Source organism: Clarias gariepinus, chromosome 5 (genome assembly GCF_024256425.1).
Source record: "Clarias gariepinus isolate MV-2021 ecotype Netherlands chromosome 5, CGAR_prim_01v2, whole genome shotgun sequence".
NCBI classification, from domain to species: Eukaryota; Metazoa; Chordata; class Actinopteri; order Siluriformes; family Clariidae; genus Clarias; species Clarias gariepinus.
In genome coordinates, this window is record NC_071104.1 from 17,851,693 (window position 1) to 17,866,955 (window position 15,263).

At 39.7% G+C, this 15,263-nt stretch overlaps 1 protein-coding gene across 1 annotated transcript in view; it reads left to right on the forward strand.

The window, feature by feature from the left end:
• xpo4 (exportin 4) overlaps positions 1–14,294 on the forward strand; it is a 32,714-nt gene extending 18,420 nt beyond the window's left edge. Inside the window, exons 8-23 of the mRNA XM_053497208.1 lie at positions 3,429–3,586; positions 5,001–5,175; positions 5,360–5,536; positions 5,710–5,852; positions 6,044–6,189; positions 6,377–6,554; positions 8,831–8,990; positions 9,155–9,324; positions 9,831–10,005; positions 10,268–10,561; positions 11,055–11,235; positions 11,360–11,478; positions 11,617–11,747; positions 12,130–12,247; positions 12,337–12,429; positions 12,608–14,294. Of these exons, the coding sequence (XP_053353183.1) occupies positions 3,429–3,586; positions 5,001–5,175; positions 5,360–5,536; positions 5,710–5,852; positions 6,044–6,189; positions 6,377–6,554; positions 8,831–8,990; positions 9,155–9,324; positions 9,831–10,005; positions 10,268–10,561; positions 11,055–11,235; positions 11,360–11,478; positions 11,617–11,747; positions 12,130–12,247; positions 12,337–12,429; positions 12,608–12,805 (2,616 nt within the window). The 3' untranslated portion in view covers positions 12,806–14,294. The remainder of the gene's footprint in view (positions 1–3,428; positions 3,587–5,000; positions 5,176–5,359; positions 5,537–5,709; positions 5,853–6,043; positions 6,190–6,376; positions 6,555–8,830; positions 8,991–9,154; positions 9,325–9,830; positions 10,006–10,267; positions 10,562–11,054; positions 11,236–11,359; positions 11,479–11,616; positions 11,748–12,129; positions 12,248–12,336; positions 12,430–12,607) is intronic.
• The last annotated feature ends 969 nt before the right edge of the window (positions 14,295–15,263 follow it).

A 15,263-nucleotide genomic window follows, 5' to 3' on the forward strand; every position in this document is an offset into this window, starting at 1 on the left:
ACTTTGAATTTAATGAGAATTACAGTCTGTCATTATTCAGATGCAGCATGAAAACACCGGATTTATTAGAGAGATAGAGAGAGATTTATTAGACACTATAAGATGAGCTAGTATTACTACCTGCTGTGACGTAAACTATCAGTACTGAGCAGTGCTAGTGATATCTTGACGTAGTGTCTATAACTTTCTACTAGTTTTTTGATGCCTGCATTTCAGAACTAACATACTTCTTTTATTTGTTGTTTTTAATAATAGTAAGATGACAAGCCTATTTAATGTAATGCATTTAAGGTAAACACTTGCAAGCTGAATTGCTCAGTCAGCATTCACATACGAGTTGTCCAGTTAAACCTTAAACCATAGTCGTAATAGTGTCTTAGGTATGTACATCATATACAGTACATATGTTCCGGGCATCACCAGCATTCTGTGACTGCTTTGTACATTAAATTACAACAAAGCGATTGAAACTGTATGTCTCCTGCATCTTACACAGGGGCCCCAAGTATTGGTTATGGTCAGTGTGAATGCAATGCATTTATGTGCAGAAATCGATTCATCATCACTCTGGAGTCATAAAGAATTATCAATATTGTATATGAGAACTTGACTGGCTCTGAATTTATAAATAAATAATAAAAGTTTAATGAGAGAACCACTCACTGTGAGAGAGATGCCAGAGCAGCCATGCTGGATCAAACAAAGTGACAGCTTTGTGAGTTTCATTCATGGTTTATGGGGAAGAAATCGTAGGCAGGGCTAGCTGATCGAAAAACATCCCGATGTGTGGAACAAACCCGTCATCGTTCCATCACTATCCAGAGCATCACGTCCAAATACTTCTCCACTTTATTCCATTACATATGCGTAGACTCCCTGATACATTAACTGTCAAATAGTGCTCTAATTACTCCATCAGTGCCAGCAGGTTATGCTGCCAGATTAATTAAGATGAATCAAGGGAAATCCCAAAGTGTTCAACTTGCTTCGGTAGTGAAGAGTTTCTGTCTTCCTATTGAAAAAATAATAATTTGCAGAATCATAACTGTGCTTTATGTCATCTGTAGTAAAGGACTGAGAGTCCAACTAGCTATAAAATCTCAGTGAGAAAAATCGAGAAATCAAGTTGTACAGCTGGATGAATATAAAAGCAGGCAGAGGCTTCTGTTTGGACTTTTGGGTGTTTTGCTTTGTCTGAGTGACATTTGGATTTATTTGCAAATAGTTGAGGGATTGTTTTTGTTGCGGTAAAATATATTCAGCTGTCCCTCTTCATGTCGTGGCGTGTCCTGTGTTTTTCTTTGCTCAAACCTGACGTGTGTTATAGTCTCAGCTGTGACAGGGGCAGGTGGGACATGAGGCCATGCGCCGCAGGGGTCAGAGGTGACCGTAGACGGCCGGCTGGATTACATTCTGACCCCTGAACGTAGCGCTGCTGTTAGTGTGCCCTGAAACCCCTTGACCTGTCACTTGGACAGACGGGTTTAGAGACTCGAGTGTCTCCCACATGAGGGGACAGACTTTCTGATGTAGCTCCGAGTGCCATGGAAAAAGACAACAGGATGAAAGAATGAAGCGCAGCCTAAAATAAACTCACTTGCTTTGCTTCACACCTAATAAAGCTATTGCTACGCTAACATTTTCCTACTCAAACCCAAGACTAGCAAGGAGTGTTGTTGTTTGTGGTTTAGGTTTATTTTTACACACACACACACACACACACACACACACATACACCCTCTGTCCCTCATACACATGGACACATACTTGTGATTAGCAAATGGCAGTTATAATTTGGTTGGAATTGTTTTAAATGCAGCCAGGGAATGTTGGAATCAGATCAGTCTCTTTCAGAACACATGTGTGCTTCGTTTATGGACTAAGCAGTTTCATGTTTTGTTGTAGCCAATTGAGATGGATTTTATAATAATAATGATGATGATGATGATGATGATTATTGGTTGAGCTTTGCTTTAGTAACTGGATCTGGGTAGACACTGATGCTGTGATGATCTAATCAAGAACAAAAGGTCTGTTCAGGAGATGGACTGGAGTTATCTCCTGCTTTGTCTTCCTAAAAATGGTTGTGTCTGCCTGACAGGAGGCATCTAAATGAATATTTGTCAGTCTAACTATAGTTGGATTCAAGGCAGTTGGAATAGTTTGCATGGTGTGGATGTTCGTAAGAGCAGCTGTTTTTACTGCCCACGTAACTTTGGCCTTGCGCTCTGTCTCTCTATTTAGCTCTATCTTTCTCTCCGGCTTTGTCTCTCATCTACCTCTCATTCACCTCCTCCCCTTCTTTTCCTCCCTCTCTCTGTATCGGCTTAACAAGTGATTTCACACTGTGGAAAAAGAGGACAGTCCTACACAAGACAGACTAGTGCCACTCCATGTTAACAGTATCGGGTCTCCTAGCAGCTCTTTTGTCTAGGTGGTGAAGCCATGCAGTAGTGTATACAACGGGATTTCAAAATTTATTGTAGTTTCATAGAGATACGTATTTATGGAAACTTTTAAATTTGTTTCTTTTTGACTTGAAGCATCCTTGCCAAAATGTTTGGTGGACAGACAGTGTAAGGCTTTGAGGGGGGAACAAAAAAACTAAGCCGAGAAAAAGGAGACCCAATAAGAAGTGAAGAGGATTTTGTGCCAAACATCCGCTCTGCAGTGGAACCACATGTGCTTCTGGTATGGGAGAGCAGGGCACTGAACTAAACACACACTCCTAGCCATGGTGCTGCTACGGCCGGGGATCTCTCGATCTTTGCAAAGCGTCAAGATACAGATTAGTTTAATTTGTCTCCAAGCCATGATTTGAATCTGGCAATCTGTATATCGAGCATTGCGTATCTGGAGAGTGACAACAAGGGAGAGTTTTGCTTTACTAGGTGAGCACTCTTTTCCGATTCTTCATGCATTCAACCTTTCACGTTCGGGCGGCTTTCTGTACTTTGCATGACTACAAAATTAAAGACAGATTTGTCTTTTCAAGGAAGGCAGAGGAAAAAGTCAGGGAGAGTGGCTGTTTATGTGAGAGAGATGCTTTTTTGTTTAGTTCAGAAGGACTGTGTGTGAGCTCCCCAGCTGTGTGTTTGATCAGCTGCCAGTGAGCCAGTCTGCAGTTCCTCCTGCCTTAGAATGCCTACAGGGTTTATATTCCTTCATTGTTAATGCGTTTCTCTCTCGGTCTCTGTTGCTCTCATGATTTTCCTAATCTGAGAGGACTGTGCTGCTTTCAGGATGTTTCTCTTTTCCAGGTGCCTCGTGTGATTGCTTTTGTATAGACCGGTGTATTGTATAATGTAAAAACACTAAGCCGCATCGACTTTCCTTGCTTGTTTTTTTTTTATTATTATTTTTTGGGTTCTTAGGAATTTTTTTATATATAATACAAAACTTGACTGATCCTTTACTGGCTTTCTCAGGTGCACAGAAAGATTCGTGAGGACTCCGACATGGCCCAGGATTCCCTGCAGTGTCTGGCCCAGCTGGCGTCTATGCACGGGCCCATCTTCCCTGATGAGACTGCTCAGGTCACCTACTTGGCCCATCTTGTGGAGGGGCTACTTAACATGATCAATGGGTAAGTGAGCATTAAATGCTTACAGCGTACAGGGTCTTTTAAATGAAACAACTAGAAGTCCGGTAATGTTCAGTGGTTTGTGTTTTGTTTGCAGTTGTGATAGTCAAATGTTATGCTTGGTATCCACTTTTAAGCTTTTATAGGTCTACATTAAATATTGAAGCATATTACAGCTAGCACGTGCACACAGGCTCCTGAAATTTGATCTGTAGTCGCTGGAGTGAGTCAGGGTCTTTCTCCTTTATTCTCTCTTCTACTTCTGTGCTTCACTCCATAATCACCTATTTTTGGAGCATTTTTCCAATTGCATCATCGGAAAACCATGCAGCAGGTCCGTTGTGATTGAACTGTTCTGCTTGCAATTTAAATCCATCTGATATGGGTTAGAGCTGTAGTAGTGAGCATAAAGGAAGCGGGTCTCATGTAGTGTTCTGGCAGTTTTGAGCGGAAGAATTTAGACAATCCAGGTAGTGTTCTCTGTGCACTGTGTGGATTTGAACGGAATCCATTTGCCTAAAGATTTTAAAGCACTAGAAATTAAATTTAAAAAATATGAATGAAGTTCTGGTGATTTGAAACTTTCCCACACTTTCCCACTGGTAGTGTCTTTCTTCTGCATATTGAAAGGTTCATTTAGGGTTTGACACTGACATGTTTGTACAGGTTTTTTTTTTTTCTTTTAAACTTTTAAAGAACTCCACCATCATCCACTTTTGTTTAGTTGATTAGCAGTATTCTGCTTAATTAACTTTAATTTTGACTAATTAACTTTTAGTTTAGGCTTAACCTTAAAAAAAATCAATTATTAATAAATTGACATAAAAAGTGGTTAATGCTTTTGCCTTATGCCTGCAGGGTCATGGGTTTGTCTTTCGCCTACAGTCTGTGTGCATGGATTTTGCATGTTGTCTTGTGGTTTTCATCAAGTTTCTCTGGTTTTCATCCCAAAGTCCAAAGACATGATAGGCCGATTGGTGTTTTCAGTCCATAGCGAGTGCAAGAGTGTTATAACTGCAATCTACGTAATAGTGATAGTATTGATTAGTATCATCAATAGCTGGAGATCATAAATGACAAACATCTTTGTTCATCAAGAACCATTGTTTGCAGGCAATGGTTTTGTCTCGGGATCAACAATTCTTGTCACTGTTGTCTGTATTAAAGTTCGTGAATGAATTTGGTATGATTGGGTGTGTGAGTCGGCTGTCTTCAGGGCTCTTACATGGGTTAGGCTGCACGGAAAATAGATGAATTAATGTTTTTACATAAGACTATGATGTAATGTTATGTAATATAATAATAAAATATTAATATAATAAAAATGTAGCTAATGAGTCTTTTTTTTTTCTTTCCTAATTTAAGTATCATTGTATATTATACATTGTGTATATTTGTTTGTTTTTTTTTGGCACAGAATTGAGATTGAAGACTCTGAGGCTGTGGGCATCTCAAACATTATCAATAATCTGATTGCCACGTTTCCCCGGAATGTTCTCACTGCTTTACCGAGTGAGCTCTTCTCCTCCTTCATCAACTGCCTGACATTGCTCACCTGTTCCTTTGGACGTAGTGCTGCCCTTGAAGAGGTGGTAAGTACCAGTATGTCCAGATAGATTATATTAGTTTAACCTTCATGCTCTTTATAGGTTAACTTCCTTTTAGAGTAACATTTTTTTTTATTTTTTTTTTATTCAGCTGATTATGAAATTTTAAGCTAGTTTCAGTGCACTTAACTCTAACCCATAATTCTGTTATATCTTCTGTCTCTTTTAGCTGGACAAAGACGACATGGTTTATATGGAGGCATATGACAAGCTGTTGGAATCGTGGCTCACCCTGGTACAGGAGGATGAGCACTTCCCCCGGGGCTGCTTTGTCCAGCCAGCTGTGCAGGTCTTTAACTCCTACATTCAGTGTCACCTTGCAGCACCTGATGGAACCAGAAACCTGGTGAGTGCAGTATATCTATCTGACTGCATAGCATTATGACTATTTGATTGGATGTTTAATATTTAACACTTTTCTCATTCTATCCTTTCTTCTACACATTTTGTAGTGTTTTGTATTCTGAACTCATACTGTAATATAAACTGGCCTTTGTGTCATCTTTGTCTCTTTTGTAGACTGCAAATGGCGTTGCCTCTCACGAAGAGGAGGAGATAAATGAATTGCAGGAGGATGACCGAGAACTGTTTTCAGATCAGTTAGCAAGTATCGGCATGTTGGGCCGCATTGCAGCAGAGCACTGCATCCCCCTACTTACAAGGTAAGAGCACATGGGCTAAGCACAATTTTATTAAATCTCGAAGAAATTTTGAGGAAATAAGATTTTTTTTTAAATATATTCTGCATATTTTGTGGATTTGGTGTATTTGTCCCTGGCATTTTGTGCACCCAGGAAATAAATCTGAAACTATAGAAATTTATATTAACCAGTGATTTGTGTCTTGTTATTAGTTTATTGGAGGACAGAGTTACACGCCTTCATGGACAGCTCCAGAGACACCAACAGCACCTCATGGCCTCGTCAGAGCCAGACTCGGTGGACCGCAAAGTTTTAGATGACCTCTACGAAGACATTCACTGGCTCATATTAGTCTCAGGTGTGTCCCACATGAAAAAAAGAGTAAAGATAACAATTCGTTTTTACACAATGTTTATTTTACCTGTTTTACTTTTAATTATCATTTTTTTTAAATGATCAAAATTCTTCTCTTTCTATGCTTTAAGGCTCTCAACATTACAGAAACGTACAATTTATTAAAAAAAAAAATCTGGTGTTTTCGACAGGCTACCTCTTGGCTGATGACCCTCAGGGGGAGACACCAATGATCCCCACGGAGGTGATGGAGTTCTCTATAAAGCACTCCACCGAAGTGGATATCAATACCACGCTTCAGATCCTTGGCTCACCTGGGGAGAAAGCCTCGTCCATCCCTGGATGCAACCGGACAGACTCTGTAATCAGGTAAAGAACTTGTGCTGGGTTTGGTTAACATGAGCATTTCAAAACATCACAGACACATCGGTACAAGTGAATGGAAAACATACAGCAGAGGCCACGGACAGTGTTTTTTCAGATGGTAGAAGTGCTCAGATGTTTCTCTGGCTTTAGTGAGCGGGTTAATATGATGACTTCATTTTATTTATATATGCAGAGCTTATAAAATATCCATACTGTGATATGACCTAATTGCAACTGGTACAGTGGCTTAACTCCGTGTAACGTCAGATGAATACTATTTTCATGCCAGACAGATCCTTCAGTGTCACCTTTCACTCATCTTGCATCAGTGGTCAATAAAACATTCAGACTTTAGCGGCAGGAAATGGTTCCTGTGTGTACAGGGGTGGTGCAGCACATAGGGTCTGATCTGCCCTGGTAGCAGCAGATCTATTGCCCAGTAGGGAATGTGTTGGCCGTGTGCCAACGCGTGAGTGGCCACGCGAGTAGCAGCCTGGCCTTGGCGCCAGTCGAGTTGCTAATGCCACGCCACGTGCTTTATTCAATTAGAACCAGGACAGGTGCACTGCTGATAGAGGGGAAAAGTTTATGAATGGACAGCAGAGGTGTATTGAAGTGACAGAAGGATATAACTTTTTGTTGACTTTAAACAATTCGGATTTTAATTGTCTGACCTGTTTGTTTTTTCAAGGTCTCTAGTCCATTTAATAGATCGCCATCATAAAGTTGTCAGACATACACGTATTGGTACAAAGCCGAAGACAGTATTGTAGTGAAGCACAGTGTTAAATACCGAATGTGCAGGCAGAGTAGAGGTCTTGTGGGCAGCATTCCGTATTCTGATAGGGTCTCGAGGCTTTATCTACAGACCAGTTGGTGATGTGAAAATGGAAGAGAGTGTGTAGAGGTCAGGGCTGAGGAATTGAAAGGATGCTGTGTTGATGGCATCGTGATGGGTTCAGCAGTAGGAGAGCTATGGGGGACGGTAAGAGAGAATAGCGGAGGGCTAAAGGATTTGGAAAGACAGTAGGTTGGTGACTCAGGCTTGGATGGAGGATTTGGAAAGACAGTGGGCTCAAGGATTAAGTTTCCTAATAACAGTGTCCTGACCCCAGAGCTCTGAAATGTCAATGGGGTTTGTTTTTGCAAACAATGCAAATCATTCGCCTGTGCTGCCCTGACTCTTCAGAGGAGGCATCTCTGTTCTACAGGTCGTTAATCTCCACTAAGCCCTTTCTTACGTAGCCTTCTGTTCTTTCCACTGAAGGTAGAACAATAGCGGCAGTGTCATTGTTATATATTTAATTTTTTTTGTATTATCTTGTCTGTTTTTTTAAATAAAATTCTGTTGTTGTTGTTTTTTTTTACGAAAACGAGTACACTGTTTCCCATTAACCTATCACTAAGATTTGTGTCCAAGTCATAAAATGACTGGAGAAAAAGTAGCACTGTTACTGGCAATAATTACCATTTTTATTCATAAGGGCCAGTATTCATAAAGCACATCTGAGCTGAAAATCCTTCCTGAAGATTGAGTTAATAGATTTGAGATTCAGTCTTGTCTTTACATCTGAGTTTCATCAAGATTCTTTGTATTTAGGACCACTGATCCCAGATGTCTTTGCATAATGCTTCCATGAGAGCACTGGCCCTTTCATCATGCGTGATAATGTGCAACAGTGTTATAACGATACGGTATTAGTATCATCATTAGCTGGACATTTTGAGATCATAAATGACAAACGTCTGTGTTCATCAAGAACCAACAGTGGTCTGTATTGTTTGCAGGCAATGGTTTTGTCTTAGGATCAACAATTCTTGTCACTGTTGTCTATATTAAAGTTCGTCAGTGAATTTGGTACAAGTTAGCTGAATTAGTGGTTTTAGTTTTGAGTGTTTTCCAAAGCCACACCCCAAAACACATGCACATGTGTTGCCTATGTGCTTGCATGCCTAAACGTTAGAGAAAGAGGAGGAGCTTTTTTTTTTTCTCTCCCAGTTAATGGTAAACCAGATAGAGAGACAAATGTAGATTATTTTTTTGTGCTGGTTGTTTAAGTGTTTGTGGCTGGAGTGGAGGAAGGAATGATGTGGAACACAAAGACCAGAGTTTTTCCCCTTTGAATAGATGTTTTGTTGATAGCCATAAGAGCCTCTTTAGGACTTTGCCAAATATATATATAAAAAAAAAAATTAAAAAGCACTGACCTAAACCTTAATACCATTTGATTTTTATAAAATGTGATGTTTAATAAGCTCTGTGTCATTTCTTGCCTCAGATTGTTATCAGCAGTGTTGAGGACATCAGAGGTGGAGTCTCGGGCGACGCGGGCAAGTCTAACAGAACTATTGAGCCCTCAGATGGGTAAAGACATTGTGTGGTTTCTGCGGCGATGGGCCAAAACATACCTACTAGTAGATGAGAAACTGTATGGTCAGGTGAGCACTGAATATTCTGTACTTGAAGCTGGGATTTACAGTATTAAGCTTAATTATTTTAAGATGCCATTTGTGTTAACATTGAATCTGACACCATTTTACTAGACTTTTTTCATTTTTTTTTTATTGTATTGTTTTCTCTTTCTTTTACTGTCTGTCTTTAGATTAGTATGCCCCTAAGCACTGCGTTTGGGGCTGACACCGAGGGGGCTCAGTGGATTGTGGGGTATCTTTTGGAGAAGGTGATAAATAATCTCTCTGTATGGAGCTCTGAGCCCGACCTGGCCAATGACACAGTGGAACTGTTGGTCACACTTGTGGAAAAAAGAGAGAGGTATGTGTGAATAGTCACGTGAGAATGAAGCGGGACCTTATCTTTCATAGCTTTGAATTCACTGGTGTATTTATTTCTGTATCATTGCTCCACCTGTTGGTGAAATCATAGTAGTGCTTTTAAAAAGGTACCGAACAATAGAATTTTAATTGTATATTAGTATTTTTTACTTTTCTTTCCAAGTTTACTACTTGATTGAATGAATCTGGAGTCATGTGGAAGACATTTGCTATGAGGTTTAGAAACAAGAACATATCGTTTATTCAAAAAATTCAGAAACTATAAAGACATTAAAGGCTAAAATGTTATTTGGGCGCTTTAGTTTGACAGATTAAAACAATGAAGGCTTTTGTTTGCTTTTTAATTACAATATAATTAATTGTAAATCAGAAAACTACTTTAAACTGGGTTAGATGCCTAAATCCAATAAAGTACCTTTGGATCTTATTATTCAGTGCATAAAAGTTTCATTTTATTTCATCAAGCCTTTACATTCTGTCCATCAGAGCAAACATCGTAGTACAATGTGAGAACTGGTGGAGTCTGGCCAAGCAGTTTGCCAGCCGCAGTCCTCCACTGCACATGCTGTCAAGCCCAATCCAGCGCACGCTGATGAAGGCGTTGGTCCTCGGAGGCTTTGCACAAATGGACTCTGATACTAAGCAGCAGTACTGGGCAGAGGTCAGTGCACTTTTACTTTTAGTTTTTTTTTTTTTTTTTTATTCGTAGCGATTGGATCCCCTGGTATAGGAGTGTGTAGTACAGATCGGCAGAATGCTGATAGAACTGAGCACCTACTCCAATCGATCAAAAAGACAAAGGCACTAGGTTTCCTTACACATTACTGTTTAGTTAGTATGGTGTCCTTACAGAGCAGAAACATTGGTCCAACCCTTCATGCCATTCTTCCACTCCATTTTCACTTTGCCTCTGTGTGTTCCAGGTGCTTCATCCACTCCAGCAGCGCTTCCTAAACCTTATTAACCAGGAAAATTTTGCTCAGATCTGCCAGGAGGAGGCAGTGAAGCAGGAGATTGTGGCAACCCTGGAAGCCCTGTGTGGCATTGCAGAGGCTACGCAAATAGACAATGTGGCCTCTCTTTTCAGCTTCCTCATGGACTTCCTGTCTAGCTGCATTGGTTTAATGGAGGTCTACCAGAATTCGCCAGAAACGGTCAACCTCATTATCGAGGTGTTTGTTGAAGTGGCCCATAAACAAATCTGCTACCTGGGAGAGGTGGGTTAAATGCTGTCCTGATATTTATGAGAAAACCTTGCATGTCATAAATTTGTGACCATTTTAATATACGGTATGTCATACAGCCTTACCTAAAATGTTTCTCTTTTTTTGTGTAAAAATTTAATTCAATTCAATTCAATTCAATTTTATTTGTATAGCGCTTTTAGCAATTGTCATTGCCGCAAAGCAGCTTCACACAATCAAAAGAATTATTTAAGTTTGTATGAAATGTGTATGAATCAGAATGGTCAAAAATAAGTTTTATCATCTTAAAAACAGAACAAAACACTAGTTTATCTCCAGAAGTGTAAAGAGAGAAATTTGCATTTCTGACTGTGGATCTTATGACAGTGATACTGATCAGTTATACTAGCCTGTGACAGGCTGGTTTTTCAAGACTAATTACTGTATGTAATATGTCACAAATATGTCGCAATATGTCTTTGGAAGTAAGCATTTTCTATAAAGGAAGCTTTTCTCCCCCCTGCAGACAAAGTCTATGAAACTCTATGAGGTGTGTCTGACACTGCTGCAAGTTTACTCAAAGAATAACCTGGGTCGCAAGAGACTCGATGTAGCCGCAGAAGAAGACCAATACCAGGACCTGTTGCTCATCATGGAGCTTCTCACCAACCTGCTTTCCAAAGAGTTCATAGACTTTAGTGACACGGGTAAGAGCATTCAGGCTGGGTCAGGAGCTCTCAGTCTCTCAGAATAATCACTTTCCTGGTATTTGTTGAATTTTGTTGTAGAGATGCTTGAATGTGCAATGATGTGTCTGTGTTTGTATACCAGATGAGGTGTTTCGAGGCCAAGAGCAGAGTTCAGGAGCTGGTCGCACCGTGTCTGCGGCTGATGTGGTGCTGTTTGGGGTCAACATCGTGCTGCCCCTTATGTCTCAGGACCTTCTTAAGGTGAGGGTTATTTTTCATTCTTATAATATTCCAAAACCTATCATTCACGCGATCACATATCTTTCTACTTTTAACTAGTACTGTAAGTGTAGTGTAAGCTTGTACTGTAGGCTGCAATAACATCTTTCCTTTTTGTAGTTCCCATCTTTATGTAACCAGTACTATAAGCTCATCACGTTCATCTGTGAGATTTTTCCTGAGAAGATTCCTCAGCTGCCAGAGGAACTTTTCAAGAGCTTAATGTTCTCTCTGGAGTTGGGCATGACTTCGTATCCTTTCACACCTTCAGTGTGCATCTAATCCATTTTTTTTTCTTCCCTGCTAATGGTTATATTTTTGTGGTCTTTATGGTTCATGTTACTTCATATGTCTCTAGGAGTAACACTGCTGCCACTGCTGGTTATTTTTAGTGAAAATGGGGAGCAGTGACTTTTATTCTTGACCAGCTTATACCGATTAGGACCCTTTGTTTATTAATATCCTGTACATTATTGTTGTATCATCATACAAAAGCAGTGGCAGCTGGTGTATATTTGTCGCTTCTATTTATTATTAATATGTAGTATTTAGTATGAAATTTTAAATAGATATTGGTTGATGATGCTGTTATGAAATCATGGCCATGCTTTCACCTTGACCTATATTGTGCAGAATGAGCTCAGAGATTAGTCAGTTGTGTCTGGAATCTCTGTCCCCGTTGGCGGAGCAGTGCGCCAAAACCCAGGAGAAAGACACCCCTTTATTTATTGCTACTCGGCATTTCCTCAAGGTCAGTGTTCTACGACAAATGTCTTTTAATCTCTTTACATTTTGTTTGTTATATCTTGCATTACCTTTATTTTTTCTGCCCTTTTCCAGTTGGTGTTTGATATGCTGGTACTGCAGAAGCACAACACTGAAATGACTGTGGCAGCTGGAGAAGCTCTCTATACACTTGTGTGCCTGCATCAGGTAAATACTGCTGTTGAATAATGATCTGGTTAAAACATTAGAACCTAGCATTAGGGTTTAGTGTTAATTTCCAGGATTAAGTCAAGCACACCAATGTTACAATGGTACTGTTTGGAGGTGCTGTGTCTAAAGTAAGTGTGTGTGTGTGTGTGTGTGTGTGTGTGTGTGTGTGTGTTAGGCGGAGTACTCAGAGCTGGTGGAAACTCTGCTCTCCAGTCAAAGAGACGCCGTGATTTACCAGCGCCTCGCCGACGCCTTCACCACGCTCACAGCAAGCAGCACACCTCCAACCATGGACCGAAAGCAGAAAGTAGCCTTCCTCAAGAGCCTGGAGGAGTTTGTGGCCAACGTTGGAGGGTTGTTATGCGTCAAATAACCACTGTCTCCAGCATCCTCTTCACTGTTCTGGATGCTCCCTCATTCCCATCTGCCTCTCTACCATTGAAAGAAAAGCTTTTCTTCTGATGTCCTCTCTACCACGCCAAACTCTGGACAATCGTAGCAGAACTGTGTTGTTGGAGAGGAGCATCAACATGTCTGAGGTCATTTTAAATGTTGCTCTTGTCCTCTCTGTTGTAGCCAGAAAGCCTGCAGAGGAAGGATGGAAGTCAGGAAAAGCAGAGAGAAAGAAAACTCATCAAACATTCATCTCAGTCCAAGTTGATTAATGGCAACTTTGCCAGTGAGAGGTTGTCAGATGGGACAGATAAATGGTTGGGGGCAAATTCTTCTCCCCACTCTAGAAAAATGCTCATTTAATGCCTCTCCTTGAGTGCCTTTTTCGTGTCTCGGATCCAGCTGTCTGTACAGCAATGGGTAGAACTGTGTCTTATTGTGGAGCCTACATTCTCATCACTGCGGATGTAGGCTTCGATTGAATTGGTTTCTAGTTATCAGTCCATTTTCTGTAAGAACCTAGATAAATTTTCTCATGTATTTAAAGTACATCCACACAAACAAGCAACCACCAGCGAGGAAATAAGACTGCAGATTTGCTGAGACATATGTAAACATATGTAAACCATCTTGGTAATAATCAGAGTTTTAAAGACTTTCCATATGTTCAAACAAATATTGCGTTTTTGAGTCACGGCACTGATGTGTTAATAATAAAAACCATCATCTTTCAATTCCAAAATGCATTGATGTGGCCAGCTGCTTAATATTAACAGTGCAGAACCTCCAAATAAAGCTGCATGTCCAAGTGTGAGGGACTGTTTATCCATAGAGACATCAGCAGTAGCAGATGCAGTCCCCGGTGCAAATAAGTAAAGTTATTTAAAATATACACTGGGCAGTGTAGCTAATGGAGCAATAGGAGAGCTAGACTATTTTTCTCGCTGAAATGTGGGAAGCAGTTACGGAGAGAAACCAAATCAGTTTGTGTTCATCGAAGATGTACATATATTTTCAAAAAGTAAAAAAATCTATGATTAAAAAAATTAAAGACTGACATTTTATAAGATTGTAGATTATAGCCATTGAAGCTTTTTATGACTTCGCCTGGTGATAAATAAGTTAAGACTCATTTGTAGGTTGTTGTTTTTTTTGCCAGGTCTCCCAAATTATAGTTGTTTTCAAAGTCATTATGAAAAAATAGATAAAGGTTTTCAGCAAATATGAGGTTATTAAATGTTTACTTTTTTATTCTTGTAACCTCATGGTGCAACACAAACTAGCACACAAACATCCAAACCGTTGCTACAGCAATAAAATACCAAAAATAATTCACTTTTTTTCCTTTTCTTTTTTTTTTAAGAAAGACTCATTTGTTCCATTTGTTTAGAGCACTAATCCTGTTACCTTCTCTTTTGGAATGCCTAAAATGTATTGTATAATGTACATAAAGTTATTATATAAATTTACAGTGTGTGTATTTTTTTTTTGTAATGGTTCAATAGGCACATTTATAAGAGAGTCATTCTTCATTTATTTTAGACTTACCTGATGTGTGATTTTATGTATCAATACAGTACATGTATACTTAAATGTGACAAGTTTTCTTAGTGCTCCTTGAATCCCTTTGATAGAAAATAAATGTGGTTCGTCACTGTTAGGAATTAGTGAGGTTGTGGTGGTCTTCAGTGCTTTGGACCATGACCTTCAATGATAAGTAACCAATTTTCCCCAGTGCCAATATGTTAAAATCATTGTCAGGAGTATTCCTTTCACATTGACTAGTCTAGACCAGTACCATCATTTAACTCTTAATGTACTCTAAACTAGCATGTTACAGTGTGTACACAACCTAAATGCAGGGTTTCTCATGGCCCCAGATGTTCTGCAAATGAATGGGTGCAATTTACCCATACATGCTGTAGAATTATTTGTGCAGTTGTTCCTGGGAGAGACTGTTTGAGGAAACAGCAGTACCCAAAGGAAACCCACAAAGAGAACATGCAAACGTCACGCTCACAGACCTGAGGCAGGAATTGAACCCACGAGTCTGGAGGTGCAAGGTGTACTGATTAGCACTGTCCGGGGTTGAGGGTTCAATTGCGGCAATATCTGTCAAATTTTCCTATTTTCATAGGTGAGCATTATTTGCATAGTTGCTTGGGTACAAGCACAGTTTTTCACCTCACATCAATTTTGTGGAGCAAAGATATCGGTATAAAATTTACAAAAACCAATAGCTTTTTATCCAAACAATGGAATTATAACATGCACAATTATTCTACAAGAATGTAAATGTATTACTTTATCAGGGATTTTTTTGGTACAATTTGAGATGGGTTACAGATGTCCATCATCAACTTGAAAAAAACATTCCCATCTGTGTTTTTTTTCTATTCCAAGATATTTTGGTCTGATTTGCACAGCTTTCTGACACA